Source organism: Micromys minutus (genome assembly GCF_963924665.1).
Source record: "Micromys minutus genome assembly, chromosome: 2".
Taxonomy (NCBI): domain Eukaryota; kingdom Metazoa; phylum Chordata; class Mammalia; order Rodentia; family Muridae; genus Micromys; species Micromys minutus.
The window spans coordinates 6,823,710-6,844,045 of record NC_137971.1 but is presented as its reverse complement, the minus strand read 5'-3'; the positions used below and the strand labels follow the sequence as shown (position 1 = coordinate 6,844,045).

General features: G+C 37.4%; 1 protein-coding gene across 3 annotated transcripts in view; it reads left to right on the top strand.

The window, feature by feature from the left end:
• SHOC2 (SHOC2 leucine rich repeat scaffold protein) overlaps positions 1–20,336 on the top strand; it is an 88,143-nt gene that overhangs the window by 36,060 nt on the left and 31,747 nt on the right. For all 3 annotated transcript variants that reach the window (XM_080911135.1, XM_080911136.1, XM_080911137.1), the window contains exon 2: positions 6,503–7,415. In XM_080911135.1, coding sequence (XP_080767261.1) covers positions 6,713–7,415 — 703 coding nt within the window. In that variant the 5' untranslated portion in view covers positions 6,503–6,712. The remainder of the gene's footprint in view (positions 1–6,502; positions 7,416–20,336) is intronic.

Here is a 20,336-nt window from a genome sequence, read left to right as displayed (position 1 = left end):
AGGCTGGCCTTGAGCTCAAGATATCTGCTTACTTCTGTTTCCTGGATTTAAAGGCATGTACCACCTTGCCTGGGCCTAAGATTTTCTTGGCCACTGTACCTCAAGATCTGGATCACAGGTATGCCCTCCTTTTCTAGATTGTAGTTCATTACAGATATAGTCAAGTTGATAACCTGGAATAGCCATCACACCCCTTTTTATTTCTAATTTGTTAGTTTGTATATCTTTCTCCATCTTTTAGTTTGGGTAAGGGTTTGTCTATCTTGTCGATTTTTCTCAAAAAACCAATATTTTGTTCATTGATTGTTGTATTGTTCTTTGTTTCTATTTTATTGATTTCAGTCCTCAATTTGATTATTTCATGCTGTCTACTCCTTTTGTGTGTGTCTGCTTCTTTTTGTTCTAGAGTTTTCAGATGTGCTGTGAAGTTGCTAGTATGACATCTCCCCATTTTTTATGTAGGTACTTAGTGCTAGTATTAGTAATAGTATTAGTATGTGAAGGTTAATATGTGATTTAAGCTTTAGTAGTATTTCTTTCACAAAGTAGGTACCCTTTTGAGGGGGGATAGATGTTAAGAATTGAAATGTTGTCTTGTTGGGTTTTTCCTTTGTTTATAAATGTCCATCCTTATCTCTTACAGTTAATTTTGGTTTGAAGTCAGTTTTGATAAATATTAAAATGGCTACACCAGCTTACTTCTTAGGTCCATTTGCTTGGAATATCTTTTTCCAGGTCTTTATTTACCCTGAGGTGATGTCTATCCTTGATCTTGAGGTGTGTTTCTTGCATTCAGGAAGATAGATCTTGTTTTTTTACATCTATTCTGCTAATATGTATTTTTTGGAGAATTGAGATCATTAATAGAGATATCAGCACTGAATGATAGTTAATTCTTGTTGTTGTTGTTGTTATTAAGATCATTAATAGAGATATCAACACTGAATGATAGTTAATTCTTGTTGTTGGTGGTGGTGGTAGTGTGTGTGTACACGCTGGATTTGTAGATAGATATTTTTAATTTTGATTTAATCATGAAATAACTCATTTCCCCATCTATGGCAATTGAATGTTTTGCTGGGTATAGTAATTTGGGTTCGTACCTATGATCTCAGTCTGTAGCACATCTTTCCAAACCTTTCTGGCTTTTAGAGTCTCCATTGAGAATTCAGGTGTAATTTTAAAAGTTCTGCCTTTATATGTTATTTGATTGTTCACCCTCACAGCTTTTAATATTTCTTTGTTCCATATGTTTAGTGCTTGATTATTATATGGTGAGTGGACTTTCTTTTCTGGTCCAATCTATTTGGTGTTTTGTATGTATGCCATTTGTACCTTTATAGGTATGTACTTCATTAAGGTTAGGAAAATTTTCTTCTATGACTGTCAAATATTTTCTGGGCTTTTGAGCTGAGTTTTTTTCTTCCTTTATTCTTTTTATACTTAGGTTTGGTCTTATAATAGTGTCCAGATTTTCTGGGTATTTTGTGTCAGGAATTCTTTTGCTCTAACATTTTCTTTGACCTATATATTTCTTCTATAGCATCTTCAATGCCTGAGATTCTTTTTTGCAACTCTTGTGTTCTGTTGGTAAAGTTTGCCTCTGTAGCTACTATTTGAATTGCTAAATTTTTCATTTCCAGAATTTCATCTTTTTTTTTTATTTGCTTCTATTTCCATTTTTATATCTTCAACAGTTTTATTTCTTTCAACTGTCCCTCTCTGTACTCCTTGGCTTTCATTAATGGATTTATTCATTTCCTCCAGTTGTTTGCATTTTCCTGGATGTCTTTAAGGAATTTATTCATGTCTTCTTTGAGAACCTCTATCATCTTTATATAGTTGGTTTTAAGGTCTTTTTCTTGTGCTTCAGCCATGTTGGAATATCCAGGATCTGCTATGGTAGGGTAGCTGGGCTCTATCGGGGACATATTACTATGGTTGTTACTGTGTTCTTTTGCTAGTATTTATGCATCTGGGATTGGGGTAAGTATAGGTCTAGTAGGTGCTGATTTCTGGGTTTGTCTTGGTTGTTTGTTTGTTTTGTTCCTTGGTTTCAGTTTGTTCTCTGGATTTTCAGAGAGTATGTTGGCTATGTGTTGCCTGTTTTATTGACCTGTTTAGCTAGTGTGTTCAAGGGGAATGCTTGCTAGTGTTACAGGCTGTGGGAAGGGAAGGTCTGATGGAGAGGGTCTGTTGTAGTGTTAGGGGCAATCCTGAGGATTGGATCTGGGACAACAGAGCAAGTGCGGAATGTCAGCAGGCAGTCTACCTCGTTGTCTGGAAGGCAGAGTCTGTGGTTGAACAGCCTGATTTGTGGGCCAGGATACAGCAATGAGATGGGGAGGGGAGGCCCGAGGGGCTGTGCTCTTTGGGGTCCACGTAGGTTTGGCCTGGGGAGTGGAGGTGGGTGGATGGGGAGGCTGCAGCTGGTGTTCTGGTGCACTGTTAGGAGCAACCCTGAGAATTTGGTCTAGGAGAACAGAGAGTGGAGAAGGTCTGTGGGTAACCTACCTGTTGGTTTCTTTCATTTCTTATGGTATAAGTTGTAGTCTATAATTACATTTTGCTTCATCTGAATGTGTCTTCATTTTATTTACATTTTGGGAGGCTGTTTCTTCTGAGTAAGTCATCCTGGGTTTTAGGTCTTTTAGTACTTGAAACAAATTTCATTTCTTTTTGGCCAGTGTGATTTCTGTTGAAATATTCACTTCTTCTTAAGTCATTGTTAGACTGTAGGTTTGCATTGGCCAATAAATGCAATTTTCATGTTCTTGCATAGATTTCTTTGAGTTTCCTTTGTTTGGGAAGAGTTTGCCCTATATTTTCTCTTAATTGATTTAGTTTATGAAAATACCAGCCATAATCTTTTCAAGTATGTTTTTTAGCCCCACAATCTTTTTCCCTGCCTTGGGTCTTGTTTTCATACATGGCTTGAGCTTCTGTTACATGTTGAGTTTTACAGAGGAGGAGGGAAGATCTTGGGAGGGGGTGACTGGGAGGGGGACAGTGAGAAAGATGCATGTAAAGTGAATAAGTAAAAAAAAATTAAATAAATGTTGAGTTTTAGAAATCTTTGTTGAGATTTCATTGAGCTTTCTTTAATCTCTGTTCTTATATTGACCAATATGGTCAATTTTACAGTTTTTGTTTATTATGATTTTTTAGTTGTAAATTTTTCATTTTCTTTGTATCTTTTGTTCTAAGACATTTAATATGTTTGATTTCAAGAGTGTTTATTTGTTGCAGCATTTTAATATTATTTTAACTGAAGTATTTTATTATCAAATTATTCAACAGGATTTTTTGAGATCTGCTGGCCATATTTTCTCTTTAGAATCAGTATTTTCTTAGTTTTTGGTATGAGAAATTTTAGATTGTGTTATGAAAATCTTGAGAAACTAATTTTTATATAAGTCTTAAGTTTTTTTTAGAGAATCGACCCGTTTGGTTAAGAACAAATGTCCTTGTTTGTTTATGGCCATTGGCTTGCTTAGTTTTCTGAGTACCCTTGGTATTCTGCTCTGCCCTGCTGGGTGTCATCCTAAGACCGATCCCAGGTAACAAGTCCTCTGAGCACATGTTTTAATTTTGTTTTTAATACATAAATTTCTAGGAGTTATACCGGGGAATACTAAACATATTGACAGAATCTTTTTCTGTAATCTGTTTCTCTGCTGAGTGTTCTTTGTAGCTGGGGACGGTGATGGATGCTATTTAGTACCAAACATATTACCAGTAATAAAGAATTAGTCACAAAGTATGAGTTGTCTTAAACTACAAAATATTGGAGGTGAACTGATTTATCCTTAGAGTTTGCTTGTCTTTGTGAATTCTTATAGTTTTGGTTGTGAGCCCAGCCTTTAACGGCTGAGCCTTCTCTCCAGTCTGTCTTTGTGAATTCTTTTTGCCTATCATTCACACATGTGTGTGTGCACATGTGTGCTTGCCAGAGCTTGGCTGATTAACAAGTCTTAGAGGCCACTTCCCTAGTACTGGGATTACTGTGTGCACCATCATGCATCTTTTCACATGGTTAATGTGGATTGATTGTATATGATTGTGACAAGCACAACTGAGCTATCTTCCCAGGCCTCTTTGTACCTCAGTGAATCTTGTGCCATTAGTTGTTTGTTTCTAGTTCTTAAAATATCAGTATCCACAGAGGTTACTTTTTGTTACTGCTTTTCAAAGGTGGTTCTTATATCTATGTGCATCAGAGTCAACGACTATGTTTAGTATAACTCTCCTGAACTATGTGCTTTTTCCCTCTTACAAATCTCACTTAATTCATTTTGTACTTGTTCTTTCTGCCCCTTAGTCAGTGTCAGCTGTGAGATCTTTCCTATTACCTAAAGCCATTTGGTTAGTCGTGTAGGTAAAGCAGATTCAGCGTATTTGTTAAGTATTTGTCTTAGTTAGGGTTTTACTGCTGTGAATAGACACCATGACCAAGGCTACTCTTCTAAGGACATTTAATTGGGGCTGGTTTATAGGTTCAGAAGTTCAGTCCATAATCACCAAGATGGGAACATGGCAGCATTCAGGCAGCCATGGTGCAGGCGGAGCTGAGAGTTCATCTTCATCTGAAGGCTGCTAGATGCAGACTGACATCCAGGCAGCTAGGATGAGGGTCTTAAAGCCCACACCCAGTGACACATCTATTCCAACAAAGCCAAACCTACCCTAACAGAACCAACCAATATTGCCACTCGTTAGGCTGAGCATTTACAAACCATAACAGTAGCCTATGGATATGCACTACTTTTTTGGATTCTTTAATTTTTTTTTTTTTTTTTTTTTTTTTTTTTTTTTTTTTAGTATTTTATGTGTATGGGGATGGGGCATCTATACATGAATAAAAATGTCCACAAAGGTCAGAGATGTGAGACCCCCTAAAGGTGGGGTTACAGGCAGGGTAAGCTGCCTGATGTGGGCGCTGGGAATTGAATTTAGGTTCTCCGGAAGAGCAATATATGCTCTTAACCACTGAGCCATCTCTCTAGTTCACTAATTTGAATTCTTGATTTTGTTAATATCCAAAGATTAAAGGGCTAGCTAGTTAAAATACTAGAAATAAAATATTTTTTGTGCTTTTGTGTTTGCTTCTAAAAATTGGGGGATAAGAATTTATTTTCTTTTAATTAATTACTCTATTTACCTTACATCCCAATGCATTGCTCCCTGCCCCCACTCATCTCACCCATTCCTTCTCCCTTTCTCTTCAGAAAAGGGGAGGCCTCCCATAGATATCAGCCAACCTTGGCATATCAAGTTGTATTAAAACTAGGCACATCTTATATTTGGGTTAGATCAGGATGCCCATTAGGGCGAATGGGTCTCAAAGGAGGCAATAGTCAGAGATAGCCCCTAATTCTGCTATTATTGGTCTCACATGAAGACCAAGCTATGTAACTGCTACATATGTGTAGAAGACCTAGATCAATACCATGCATGCTCCCTGGTTAGGATTTCAGTCTCTGGGCCCCTATGGGTTCTACAATCCTTCTTCCATAAGTTTCCCAGAGCTCCATCTAATTTTTGGCCTTGGGACTTGTCATCTGTTTCCATCAATTGCTGGTGAATTCTCTCTGATGAGAGTTATGCTAGGCTCCTGTCTGCAAGTATAGCAGAATATCATTAACAGTGTCAGGGATGAGCTCTCTTTCATGGCATGGGTCTGAAGCTGGACCAGTCAATGGTTGGCCATTCCCTCAACTTCTGCTACATCTTTACACCTGCATATCTTGTAGGCAATACAAATTGTAGGTTGAAGGTTTTGTTGCTGTGTTGGTGTCCTAGTCTCTCCATTGGAAATCTTGCCTTGTTATAGATGGCTGATTCAGGTTTCATATCCCCTGTTGGAGTCTTACTAAGGTCACCTTCCTAGCTTTGTGGGAGTTTCCATTGCCTTAGGCTTCTCGATTGTCCCAGAAGGGCCTCCATCCCCATTTCAGTTTTCTGTCATAGTCTTTTCTCACTTAGTCCTCCTGCCACCTGCTCCCTCCTGCTCCATTCCCCCCTTCGCCCAGTTCCTTCCCACCCCATCCATCCACAATGTCTATTTTATTTCCCCTTCTCAAGGGAGATTCACATGTCCTCCCATAAGCTCTTCTTGCAATCTAGCTTTGGAAACAACTTATTCCTAAGAGGACTGTTTACATATATAAAATAAATATTTTAAAGTCATTGGACTCTTGTTTGTACATAGAAACTACTTCATTATCAGCTATGGTGATTTTGCTTACTGTGAGCTCCCAAAACTTTGTACATAGTTAATGAGTTTTTTTTTTAAGCTCTTCTATGAGATTACAAGTTCTCTGAAAGGAGGCCTGATGTACTCTACAGCTTTTGTAGTTTGCAATGGATGTTTCATGATAGAGGGGAGAAGAGTAATGTATAAGATATAAGGAAAATGACAAATTCTATGATTGTTTGAGAGACTTTACATAATGTTAATTATAACTTAAGGTAATTTACCACTGTCTGTGTTGTATTTCAGGAATCCTAATGAACTGACCAGCAGCGTTTTGACCAGTTGAAATGAGTTCTCAGAAGTGAGCACAGCGTTTTTCCAGCCAACATGTAACAGATGGGTGCAACTCCAAACTCATTACTTCATGCCATCACTCCTGACTGGATAGCATCTTTGATCTGGATTGCTGGCAAATAAAAGGAGTTCATGTAGTGTTTTATTTACGCTTGAGTCACCATGAGTAGTAGTTTAGGAAAAGAAAAAGACTCTAAAGAGAAAGATCCCAAAGTACCATCTGCCAAGGAAAGAGAAAAAGAGGCAAAAGCTTCTGGAGGTTTTGGGAAAGAAAGCAAAGAAAAAGAACCTAAAGCCAAAGGGAAAGATGCCAAAGATGGAAAGAAGGAGTCCAGTGCTGCCCAACCAGGTGTGGCTTTTTCAGTCGACAATACCATCAAACGGCCAAACCCAGCACCTGGGACTAGAAAAAAATCCAGCAATGCTGAGGTAATTAAGGAGCTTAACAAATGCCGGGAGGAGAGCTCAATGCGCTTGGACTTATCCAAGAGGTCTATACATATACTGCCACCATCAGTCAAAGAGTTGACTCAACTCACAGAACTTTATTTATACAGTAACAAATTGCAGTCCCTCCCTGCAGAGGTGGGCTGTCTAGTCAATCTCATGACACTGGCTCTCAGTGAGAATTCACTCACTAGTTTGCCTGACTCTCTTGATAACTTGAAGAAGCTGCGGATGCTTGATTTACGGCACAATAAACTGAGAGAAATCCCTTCAGTGGTGTATAGGCTAGACTCTCTCACCACTCTCTATCTTCGCTTTAATCGCATAACTACTGTGGAAAAGGACATCAAAAACCTGCCGAAGCTCAGCATGCTCAGCATCCGAGAGAACAAAATCAAACAGCTACCTGCTGAAGTTGGTGAGAGGACCTGGGTTGTTTTATAGTATTTGTTAGCCAAGGAACTTCCTTGAGTGCTTTCCATATCAAGAACTTCCCAACTGTTGGAAAACATCATATTTTTTCTTATTTACAGTATACTAAATATAAATAGATAAGAGATTGTTTTATTTAAGTGAGTTTCAAAATAGACATAATTAGACTTTTATTAAACAACTGAATCTGCTCTTTTCATTGGAGAATTAAAAGATTTGCCTAATTTTTAAGTTGTTATTTTAATACTTGTTTTATTAAATATCTTTATAGATATATTTTATGTTAGGTATGTTGTGTCAGCTTTACTATTCTGACTCTCTTTTTGTATGAAACATACTTATTTAAATTAATATCACTTTCCACCAGATTACCATAGTCAGTTGTCATATTACAGCTTTGTGAAGGAAAACTGCTATGGGAACATAGTTTTGTCCACTTTTGAAAGTACTATATGTTTGGTAAAGTATAGCAGCTGGGCACAGTGGTATGCAGGACCCAGGAAGCCCCATTCTATAATGATTACTGGAGCCCAAGCTTTGAGTGTATCCTGGTCAGCATAGCCTTAGAAACAACAAGAACAAGCAAACAGAATTTAGAAAGGCAGAAGGCAAACCTATAATACATACATACATTGCTGCTGGCAGTTTCATATGTTCACTGTGGTCTTATGTATTTTCCTGAAACAAAGGAAGAACTCAATGGTATGTGAGGAAAGGAACTTAGATTAATAAACAGATCAATAAAAAGAAATTGACTTTTTTGATCCTTTTGGAATAAATTTTGGTTACTTTTTTGAATGGTGGGATACATTTCTGAAACATTTGGAATATATTGACTTATTAACAGTTTTTGAGACACTTAAAAAGATGTCTTTGAGCCGTTTTGATAAGATTTTTAAGATATCAAAATAAAAAATGGATTTGGGAACATTAGAGTTTTCATGTTGTTATAGGCAGCCTGTTTGCTTAGGAATAACCACAGATGAATTGAATATTTTGTTGACTTGAAGGTTTGTCTTAGGGATGATACAGGAAACTTACACAAGAAGGTTTTGCAGCTTCTTGGTGATGCAGTATTCTATGCTTAACATTAAAATACTACAGTTAAGTTGCAGATATGTTCTATTATATTTTAGTCAACACACTTAAAAGTTGATTTGGTCTTAAGCGGCTACTAGCCTTAATCAGAGAAGTGGATCCTTACAATGAACATTGGCGCAGTCTTACTCAGTGTTCTATTATAGTGAATAGACACCTGGGCCAAGGCATCTCAGCATGGTAGCTAAAAGTTCTATACCTAGATCCAAAAGGAAGTAGGAAGAGAATGACTCTGAGCTTGACAGGGGCTTCTGAAACCTAACAGCCCACCTCCAACAAAGCCACACCTCCTCCTAATTCTTTCACATAGTGCCATTCCCTGATGACCAAACATTTAAATCTGAGCCAGTGGAGACCATTCTTACTCAGACTACCACAGGAGCCTACAGAGACTCATGATTGACCAGGATACAGAAGACAAATCACTGATGGTAGGGTCACCCCTAAACAAATCACTCTACCACCCTTCTTAATGCTCAGTAAACATAATAGAAGTGGGGTCAGGAAGTCTGTAAGAACCAGAAGATGGGGAAGGGTTACAAAAACGCCGTTCCCTGGATTGGATACAGCTGCTGTAACTAAGTCAGCTACAGTCACCCCCAACCCCTGCACTGGGTCCACTCAGACCAGTACTGTATTGTTAACAGTTAGTCAAGGAACTCTGGGGGTCCCAACAGATCCTGGAAAGGAGAAGTCACTGTCTTTGTTGTGAGCCCTCTGCTCCATCCACCAAGCCATGGTCACACAGATGGCCCTATATATATATTTTTTTGTTTGTTTGTTTGTTTGTTTTTTTTTTTTTTTTTTTGGGTCACAAAGCAAACCGAGTAGACAAAGCTGCATGAGAGAGATTTGTGGGAAAGAGTAGGATGGGCAGGGTTAGTAAGGAGAGAGAAAAGTGGTCAGTATTCAAAGAGTACATCTGCCAAACTAAAATGCCATAATAATAAAAAAGAAAAAATTAGTTTTTTAAAAATATATGTAGACAATCCAATATAGATTTTTCTCAAGTAATATGCATATATGAGATGACTCACTCCTGACTATTAAAATAGTATCAAAAAAAAAAAAAAAAAGCAGTGGGTGGAAATTTTTCATTCCACGTGTCCTATAGGAAAGTAGCTGTTGAGTGACTTGTTTTAGTACTAGCTTCAGTTAGAATTTGATTCCTGCATATAGCTGAATTTCATTCCTACATTGTCAATATTGTTTTTTTTCTCTAGAAGTATAAAACATTTTCTATCTACATCATCATTGCTTGGTGTTTGTGCTATATAGGGTCTGACTAATTCACAAGCTTTCTCTCTTAGGACTTGCTTCTATAACATTGCTATCAGGTACCTTAGAAATGAAGAAATACATTTTTTTCTGAGCAAGGTGGTGTACATCTGTAAGGTCAGCATTTAGGAGGCATTGCTTATTGTAGGTTGAGGCCAAGCAAAAGTAGAATGTTATGTAGGAATGAGAAGCTGGGAGAGGAAGCACAGGACTGAGTGAGCCTGGAGGTCAGCATTGGCTTTTGTATACTAGTAGGCACCACAGCCATTTGTCCTGAGTTTCTTTTGGACCAGACACATGTCTCATTTTTAATCTTGAAATGGACTCTTTATTGTACAAAGAGTAGTCAAGAACTCCTGTTTCCAGAAAGAAATAGGAAATACTAACTGTTCCTTTAACTTTCTCATTGGCTGCTTTGAGTTCCCAGTTAAAAACATGGTTTTGAACCATCATTTACTGGAGGTATGATGAGGTGGAAGTCAGATTTAGGTGTCAGGTTGAATAATTGATTTAGTTGAGGATGATTGGACAGTGAAATTTTACAAGATTTTATTTTTTCTGTGAAGGCCATGATTATGATACTTTGAAACCAGAGATAAAATCCCATCTTTGTGTTATGATTTCTTCTCTTTCATTAAATGTTTTTGGTTTAGAATTTTTAAAAGTAATTAATTATATTACAGTTTAAAAAATTCTCTAAAAACAGTTGGATCAGAATATTTGTAAAAGTATTTTGTATTCAGTAAAATGTTACATATTTATTAGTATACAATTTCATATGAATTTGATTGTCAAAAGAACTTTCTTGCTAGTAAAATGATCTTATTGTTAAAGGGAACATTTAAGACCCAGATCCTTTCCCTTGTTTAAAAACAGTTCTCCTAGGGCGGAGGAGTCAGTGAGTACTCCATAGAAAGGCATGGTGGCACTGGTTTGTCATTTTAGTGCTGAGGAGGCAAAGATGTGTAGATCTCCGGGGCCTAGTGATCAGCCAGCCTAACCAAACAGGTCCCAATGACAAATCCTGTCTTAAAGAAGACAAGGTGGGTGGCACCTGAGAAAAATGATTCCCAAAGTTGTCCTCTGGCCTCCATTTTCCCACTCCCAAACCAAACCAAACCCAACCAACCCAGCCCAGCCCAACCCAACCCAAAACCGAACCCAACCCCAAACCCCCAAACTCCCAAACCCAAAACAACAGCCTTCACATGGATATGTAAGAAAGTAAAGTCAGTAATATTTTTTTACCTGTTTGACATAACATTTATTGAAAATAGTCAATTCATGGGGCTTGGCAGTGTTATAGTTTAAGTCAATTAGTATGTAATCAATATGCAATAAAAACATAAATAATTATTTATTCATAATAATACAAAATAAACAGAATCAGTGGCTTTTAAAAAACGAATGAACTTAGTATAGATTAACTGTTTCTTTTTTTTAAACTTTATTTAAAAAAACAGATAAAAGAAAAAAATTTTAAACATTTTTGCATAAATGTATACAAATACATTTTTGTCAGTGCTTGGCTTTTCTTTTTCTTTTTCTTAAGGTTTGATACTCTGCATTAAGGTCTTACTAGCTACAATGAGCAAAAAGTACATGTAAAACAGGATGTAACCCGGAATTAGTCAATGTTTTCTTGGTGTGTAAGGATTGAGCATAATGTTTTTTTTTTTTTCTTTTCTTTTGTTTTTTTCTTGAACTTCACACAGTCTGTAAGTTGTTCCTGGGGCAGTCTGAGCCTCTGGGGTTAGCATCCCACTATCAGTGACTGCATATTATGTCTGTTCTTTTGTGATGGATTATCTCACTCAGGATGATATTCTCTAGATGCAACCATTTTCTTAAGAATTTGGTTAAGTCATTGTTTCTGATAGCTGAGTAGTACTCCATTGTGTAAATGTACCACAATTTTTGTATCCATTCATCTACTGAAGGACATCTGCATTCTTTCCAGCTTCTGGCTATTATAAATAGAGCTGCTATGAACATTGTGGTGCATGTATCTTTGTTGTATATTGGAGTGTTTCTGGGGTATATGCCCGGAAGTGGAATAGCTGGATGTTCAGGTAGTACTATGTCCAATTTTCTGAGGAATCGCCAGACTGATTTCCAGAGTGGATGTATCAGTTTACAACCCCACCAACAGTGGAGAAGTGTTCTCCTTTCTCCACAACCTCGCCAGCATCTGCTGTCATCTGAGTTTTGGATCTTGGCCAATCTGACTGGTGTGAGGTAGAATCTCAGGGTTGTTTTGATTTGTATTTCCCTGATAGCTAAGGATGTCGAGCACTTCCTTAGATGCTTCTCAGCCATTTCATATTCCTCAATTGAGAACGTTTTGTTTAGCTCTGTACCCCATTTTTTAATAGGGTTGTTTGATTCTCTGGTGTCTAGCTTTTTGAGTTCTTTGTATACCTTGGATATTAGGCCTCTGTCTGATGTGGAGTTGGTAAAGATCTTTTCCCATTCTGTTGGCTGCCGTTTTGTTTTCTTGACAATGTCCTTAGCCTTACAGAAACTTTGCAATCTCATTAAGTCCCATTTGTTAATCTTTGACCTTAGAGCTTGAGCCATTGGTGTTTTGTTCAGGAAGTTTTCTCCTGTGTTTATGTGTTCTAAGGTTTTCCCTACTTTCTGATCTAATAGTTTCAGTGTATCTGGTTTAATGTGGAGATCTTTGATCCACTTGCACTTGAGCTATGTACAAGGAGATAAGAAAGGGTCTATTTTCATTCTTCTGCATGCTGAGTGCCAGTTGGACCAACACCATGTGTTGAATAGGCTGTCCTTTTTCCGTTGAATGTTTACAGCTCCTTTGTCAAAAATCAGGTGACCATATATGTGAGGGCTGATTTCTGGATCTTCTATTTCATTGATCCACGTGCCTATTTCTGTACCAGTACCATGCAGTTTTCAGCACAGTTGCCTTGTAATATAGTTTGAGGTCAGGGATAGTGATTCCCGCAGATGTTTTCTTGTTGTTGAGGATGGATTTCGCTATTCTAGGTCTTTTGTTATTCCAGATGATATTGCACATTGCTCTTTCCAACTCAATGAAGAACTGGGTTGGAATTTTGATGGGGATTGCATTGAATCTGTAGATTGCTTTTGGTAGGATGGCCATTTTTAAAATGTTGATCCTTCCAATCCATGAGCATGGGAGATCTTTCCATTTTCTGAGCTCTTCCTCAATTTCCTTCTTTAGAGGTTTGAAGTTCTTGTCATACAGGTCCTTCACTTGCTTAGTTAGAGTCACACCAAGGTATTTCATATTTTTTGTGACTATTGTGAAGGGTATCTTTTCCCTAATTTCTTTCTCCACATGTTTGTCCTTTGACTATAGGAAGGCTACTGATTTGTTTGAGTTAATTTTATATCCAGTCACTTTGCTTAACTTGTTTATCAGCTGTAGGAGTTCTCTGGTGGAATTTGTGGGGTCACTTAAGTACACTATCATGTCATCTGCAAAGAGTGCTGTTTTTACTTCTTCCTTTCCGATTTGTATCCCTTTGATTTCCTTTTGCTGTCTAATTGCTCCAGCCAGGACTTCCAGTACTATGTTGAATAGGTAGGGGGAGAGTGGGCAGCCTTGTTGAGTCCCTGCTTTTAGTGGGATTGCTTTAAGTTTCCCACCGTTAACTTTGATGATGGCTGTTGGTTTGCTGTATATTGCTTTTATTATGTTTAGGTATAGACCTTGGATTCCTGTTCTTTCCAGGACTTTTAACATGAAGTGGTGTTGAATTTTGTCAAATGCTTTCTCAGCTTCTAGTGAGATGACCATATGATTTTGTTCTTTGAGTTTGTTTATATGGTGGATTACATTGATGGATTTCGTTATATTAAACCATCCCTGCATCCCAGGGATGAAGCCTACTTGGTCATGGTGAATGATCACTTTGATGTGTTCTTGGATTCAGTTTGCAAGGATTTTGTTGAGTATTTTTGCATCAATGTTCATAAGTGAGATTGTTCTGAAGTTCTCTTTCCTTGTAGGGTCTTTGTGTGGTTTAGGAACAAGGGTTATTGTAGCCTCAAAAAATGAGTTAGGTATTATTCCATCTGATTCTATCTTGTGGAATAGTTTGGAGAGTATTGGTGTTATGTCCGCAATAAATGTCTGATAAAATTCTGCACTGAACCCGTTTGCACCTGGGCTTTTTTTTGGTTGGGAGGCTTTTGATGACTTCTTCTATTTCTTTAGGTGTTATGGGATTATTTAGATGGTTTACCTGGTCCTGGTTTAACTTTAGGATCTTGTATCTGTCTAGGAATTTATCCATTTACTCCAGATTTTCCAACTTTTTGGAATATAGGCTTTTGTAGTAGGATCTGATGATTTCTTGAATTTCCTCAGTTTCAGTTGTTATGTCTCCACTTTCCTTTCTGATTTTGTTAATTTGTATACTCTCTCTTTGCTCTCTAGTTAGTCTGGCTAGGGGTTTATCAATCTTGTTGATTTTCTCAAAGAACCAGCTCTTGGTTTTGTTGATTCTTTCGATGGTTCTTTTTATTTCTATTTGGTCTATTTCTGCCCTAAGTTTGATTATTTCTTGCGGTCTACTCATCCTGGGTGTATCTGCTTTCTTTTGTTCTAGAGCTTTTAGCTGTGCTGTCAAGTTGCTGATGTATGCTCTCTCCATTTTCTTTTTGGAAGCTATGAGTTTTCCTCTTAGTACTGCTTTCATTGCATCCCATAGTTTTGGGTATGTTGTGTTTTCGTTTTCTTTGAATTCTAGAAAATCCTTAATTTCTTTCTTTATTTCTTCTTTGACCCTGCTATCATTTAACAGAGAGTTGTTTAGTTTCCATGTGTATATGGGCTTTTCGTTGCCTTTGTTGTTATTAAAGACCAGCCTTATATCATGGTGATCTGAGAGGATGCATAAGAGTATTTCAATCTTCTTATATCTATTGAGGCTCGTTTTGTGTCCAATTATGTGGTCAATTTTCGAGAAGGTGCCATGGGGTGCTGAGAAGAAGGTGTATTCTTTGACTTTAGGATGATATGTTCTGTAGATATCTATTAATTCCAGTTGGTTCATAGTCTCTGCTAGTTTTACAGTCTCCTTGTTCAATTTCTGTTTCCATGATCTGTCCATTGGTGAGAGTGGGGTATTAAAGTCTCCCACTATTATTGTGTGGGGTGATATGTATTTTTTGAGCTTTAGTAGGGTTTCTTTTATGAATGTGGGTGCTTTTGTATTTGGAGCATATATGTTAAGGATTGAGAGTTCCTCCTGACAGATTTCCCCTGTAATGAATAAAAAGTGTCCTTCCTTATCTTTTTTGATAACTTTTGGTTGGAAATTTACTTTATTCGATATTAGAATAGCCACTCCAGCTTGCTTCTTGGGTCTGTTTGCTTGGAAGTTTTTTTCCCAACCTTTTACTCTGAGATAGTGTCTGTCTTTGTCTCTGAGATGAGCTTCCTGTATGTAGCAAAAGGCTGGATTTTGTTTATGTATCCAGTCTGATAGCCTATGTCTCTTCATTGGGGAGTTGAGTCCATTTATGTTAATAGATATCAAGGAATAATGGTTGCTGTTTCCAGCTATTATTGCTTTTGTAGGTTGAGTTGTGTCTGTGTCTCTTTCTTCTTTTGGTTTTCTTGCTTAGGAGTTTTCTTGTTTTTACTAGGATGTAGTTCCCCTCATTGTATTGGGTTTTCCACCTATAATTCGTTGTAGTGCTGGGTTTGTGGTCAGATATTGTGTAAATTTAGATTTGTCTTGAAGTATCTTCATCTCTCCATCTATGGTGATTGATAGTTTTGCTGGGTATAGCAGCTTGGGCTGGCATTTGTCCTCTCTTAGGGTCTGCATGATGTCTGTCCAGGCTCTTCTAGCTTTTATAGTCTCTGTTGAGAAATTGATTCTGATTGGTCTGCCTTTATATGTTACTTGCCCTTTTTCCCTTACTGCTTTAAGTATTCTTTCTTTGCTTTGGGCACTTGGTGTTTTGACTATTATGTGTCGGGAGGAATTTCTTTTCTGGTCCAACCTATTTGGAGTTCTGAAGGCTTCTTTTATGCTCGTGGTCATCTCATTCTTAAGGGTAGGGAAGTTTTCTTCTACAATTTTGTTGAAGATATTTACTGTGCCTCTTAGTTGATATTCTTCTCCCTCTTCTATTCCTATTATTCTTAGGTTTGGTCTTCTCATTGTGTCCTGGATCTCCTGGACATTTTGGGTTAGGAGCTTTTTGGTTTTTCCATCTTTTCTGACTGTTTTGTCTATGTTTTCAATGTTGTCTTCGGCCCCCGAGATTCTCTCTTTCATCTCTTGTAGTCTATTGGAAATGCTTGCATCTGTCACTTCTGATTTCTTTTTTAGGTGTTCTACCTCTAGGGTTATCTCTTTTAGTGTTTTCTTTATTGTGTCAATTTCTGTTTTAAATTCCTTCTTCCATTCCTTCATCTCTTTGGTTCTGTTTTTCTCTAGTTCTTTGAGTTCTTTGAGTGTTTTTCTTGTTTCCTCTTCAAAAGCTTCTGATTCTTTTTGCTTTTCCTCCCGTTCTTGTTTAAGGATCTCTATCATCGTCTTTTGGTATGATTTTAGGTCTGCGTTTTTTTTTTCTGGAGTGTTTGGCATTCCGCTGTTTGCTGTGATGGGAGAGCTGGGTACTGGTGTTTCCAGGTTGTCTTGGTTTCCTTGGGATATGCTCATTTGCTTTCCTCTTGCCATCTTGTTGTCAGTGATATGTTCTTGCCTTTCCCTTGTACCTGGTCTGTGTCCCTGGTTCTCTGCTGGTCCAGGTTGCGGATGGTTCGAGCCCTGTTCTGGGCCCCAAAGCCGCTGGGTGGGAACGGAGGTCCCAATGCTGGGTTCCTGGTCTCTGGATCAGGCAGGGCAGGAGCGCGCTTTTCGTGTGCACTTGGCAGAGATCTCTCTGCTCCCTGTCTGCTCAGATCTCCTTCTCACCAGGCCTTAATTTTTGGGAACTGCTGGTCCAGGTGGCAGATGGGCCGAGCCCTGTCTCAGATTAACTGTTTCTGATGTGCAATTTTCCTTTAATTTTCTTAGTTGCTAAATGTTAGGCTTTTAATACATATGGCTTGAGGGCTGGAGTAATGGCTCACCACCAAAATAATAATAATAATAATAATAATAATAACCAAAATAATAATAATAATAGTAATAATAATAATAAATAGACAATATAGTAATACGTATGGCTTGAATAGAATTTATTTGAAACCCAATATTTACTTTTCCCTACTATTTTGGTATCTTGTGTTACAGCATTTTTAGTATTTTGGTATCATTTTAATATTCTTGTATCATAATATTTTAGTGTTATTTTCAGTGTTACCTTAAATAGTAAACTTTATTATTCCCTAAAAGTTTTAAAATTCTCTTAGTTTTTCTAGGTGCAATAGAATTGCTTTTATGGATCCAGACATAATTAAAAATTTTATTTGAATGTTTTTATTTTTTAACAAATGACAATAAATAACTTTATAGGAACTGGAGATCAGTGAGACATTTATAGAGTAGGAAGTGAACTGTTCCAGATTGTCAGGTCTTTTACCAAATAATAAATACCTGGAGGTTAGAAGCTCTCATCATTGTTCAAAGAGATAATAAGAGAAATAGAAACAGCATTTGAGCCAGAGAAGCATTAAGATTTCCAGTTTCTGTATTGTCTGAAGTAAGTGGGAGGGAGACGTCAATCATACCCTCAGAGCGTGTTACCCAGTGACAGGGGTGCAGTCCTTGCTGTTAATGTCTCTTCTTATACAAGCTCTTACTAAGAGGAGCCCATAGGCTAAGTCTTTAAAGGGGTGGGGAGTGAGGGTGTGTTTGCCTGTCAGATTACTCTATTTCTAGTCTGCTTGTTGGTTGATCCAATTTAATCAATATTTCAAACCTTTTTTATGTCTGTTTGGTCTTGTGGGGCTCATTTTTTCTTGGGGAAACTTATTTTGAGCAGTCTTTTTAGAATTCTTGTCCTACTGTTTTGTTATTTCTTGATTTTGTTTTTTTTCTACATCAGAGATCATACTTCATATATTTGGATGTCAGAACATTGTTACAGCATTGTTGGAACTAGATTTTGTTGAATTTACTTTAATACTGGACATACAGTTTGGCATACAATTCAGTTACTTGAGAATCAGTTTAATTCTTTGTATTTTCCTTTTAAGCTTTGGTTACAGTTGTTCTTTTGTTTAGACCCAAGTTATTTTCAATATGCTGTTCTAAGGACTCTTCCAGAGAGACTGTGTTTTAGGAGGACTTTTCTAAATGGCAGATATTTAGAATGTTCCCAGCCTTGGGCCACACTATTGGCAATTATTGGGTTGTTTTTTATTGGCTCTTTGCCATCATTCCTCATTTTCCTTCTATATGATGGTCAGTGTATAGGCAAATTTTAGATGAGACTCCTTTCAGGTTGCATGACTTCCTTCCTTCCTGCTTGTTTTGTGGCTTGTGTCACTCTGGGCAGTAACTTGGCAAACAGAAAATTCATGTAGTTTTCCTTGGTCTTGGAGAACATGATCATTTTTAGCTCTTGTCTACTGCCCTAGGCATGATTTTCCTATATATTGTGTTCATTTTCTAGTTCATTATAGCCATTGTGGTTCATGCTGACATCTAGCCATCCTGACTGGATGGTTGGAATGGCTGACGTGGGATGATTATGGATGGTCTCTCTTGTCACCCTTGTAACCGAAGTGTTAAACAGTTCGTTTTACTCCATAATTAAATTTCCCTCAAGTCATTGTAATCTTGTAGAGATTTAGATTTAGCTCTTAGGGGTTTTGTTTGGTTATTCCCTAAAAAACAAAGTAGACATCTTGTGTTCTTAAGCTGTGTTCCCCCACCCCTCTGTATGTAAATCTTTTGAAACTGTTTCCTAATCCTTCTAATTTGGCAGGGCTAAAATTCCAAACTGTAGGTACAATAGAAAGTCTGATCTGTTCTTTTTGCTTTCAAACTATTGTTTCCTTTTCAGGCTCCTCATAATTTCCTCTCACACATATTTATTTTTGTGTACCTCAAGTTTTGGGACTCAATCTTGTGAATTTTTTTCCTTTCTGCTACTAAAGTACCAGTTGCTTTAAACCTTGTCCTCTGGCTTCTCGGACTAACTGAACTTTGGCTTTTGATGGAGATTGTTTTCCCTAAGCAAACTTAAGAGAAATGTCATAATAAAAAGAGGATTTTATGTAATTCTTATATTAGTTATCTCTTATGTAACAAAGCATAATTCTTAAAACAGCAATAATTTGTTCATCAGTTAGAACGATTGTCAGTGGACTTCTAAGTCAACATTGGCTTCTCCAGGCTGTTAGCCAAGGTTTTGGGTGGTATCTGAAGGCTCACCTAAAAAAGGTTCCACACCTAAGTTCAAAATGTCATTGTCAGGGACAACTGACAGTGGGATCTCGCTTCATCCAGGAAGACAGCTTTGAGAAATCAGAAGAGCATACAGCAAGGGGGAAGCCACAGTCGTTTGTAATGTAATCACAGATGTCATGTCTTGTCATGTTTAACGTATTTTGCAGTTCAGTCCACTCAAAGGAAGGGGGTAATTATTTAATCAGTATATGTATTTATCCTGAAGGAGGAATCACTGTGGGCTGTTTTAGAAATCTTGTTAAAGTTCTCTGATTTAGGGGTTGAGTTCTTTCTACCTCTCCAGTAGCTCTTACAGTAAATACAGTTGATTGCTACCTAGTTGGAATGACTTCCCCTAGACTCTAAGGTTTTCTGCCTTCTTGCAGAACATGCATTCAAATCTGTAAGAAAATGGGCTTTTGGAACAATTTTCTAACCATCTGTTTCAAAGCTTTAATTTATACTTCATTATTTGGTCAAAATGGTTTATGTTCCTTAGTTGATATTCAGTTTATGCCAGATTTTTTTTTCCACCTTCTTCCCCTCCCATGCCTTAAGTTCTAATGTGTACGTGCTTATTTTATTTCGTCCAACTGCCCTCATCATTTACAATTTCCATTTCTTTGCTCTGTTTTGCTTTTATAGCAGTTACAGCCTAGTTACATCCTATTCTTTTGATTCGTTATCCCATGCTCTGCAGTGTAAGTTCCTGAGTACGGAGATGTGCTTTCTTTACTGCTGACTTTCAGTAGGTACACAATAAGTTTTTCTTTAAAAAACAGGTTAGTGAAGTCATAAAGTTAAAGATCATTAACTAGTTGGCTATATTGGCACATCTTGCAATCCCAACACTTAGGAGATCTTGGGCTTAAGGGTTTGAGGCCCACCGGGGGCTGCACAGAAAGATCCTATTAAAAGCAAACAAACTTGAAGAAATCTTTACTTAATGGCCTTGAAGATCCAGAAGGGCTCTTAATGTTGAGATTTTATAAGCAAGCAATAAAGGGCCAATTTGGAGGACAGATTCTCTTTTAGTGCCCTTTAATAATTTATATATTATTAAATTTTATTTAATTTATATTCTTACTAATTTCCAGTTTCAAAGGAACACCCATTTGATATATTGTATTATACTCTGTTTCTTAAGCATACAGTGTAGAACCCAGAAAAGAGAATAC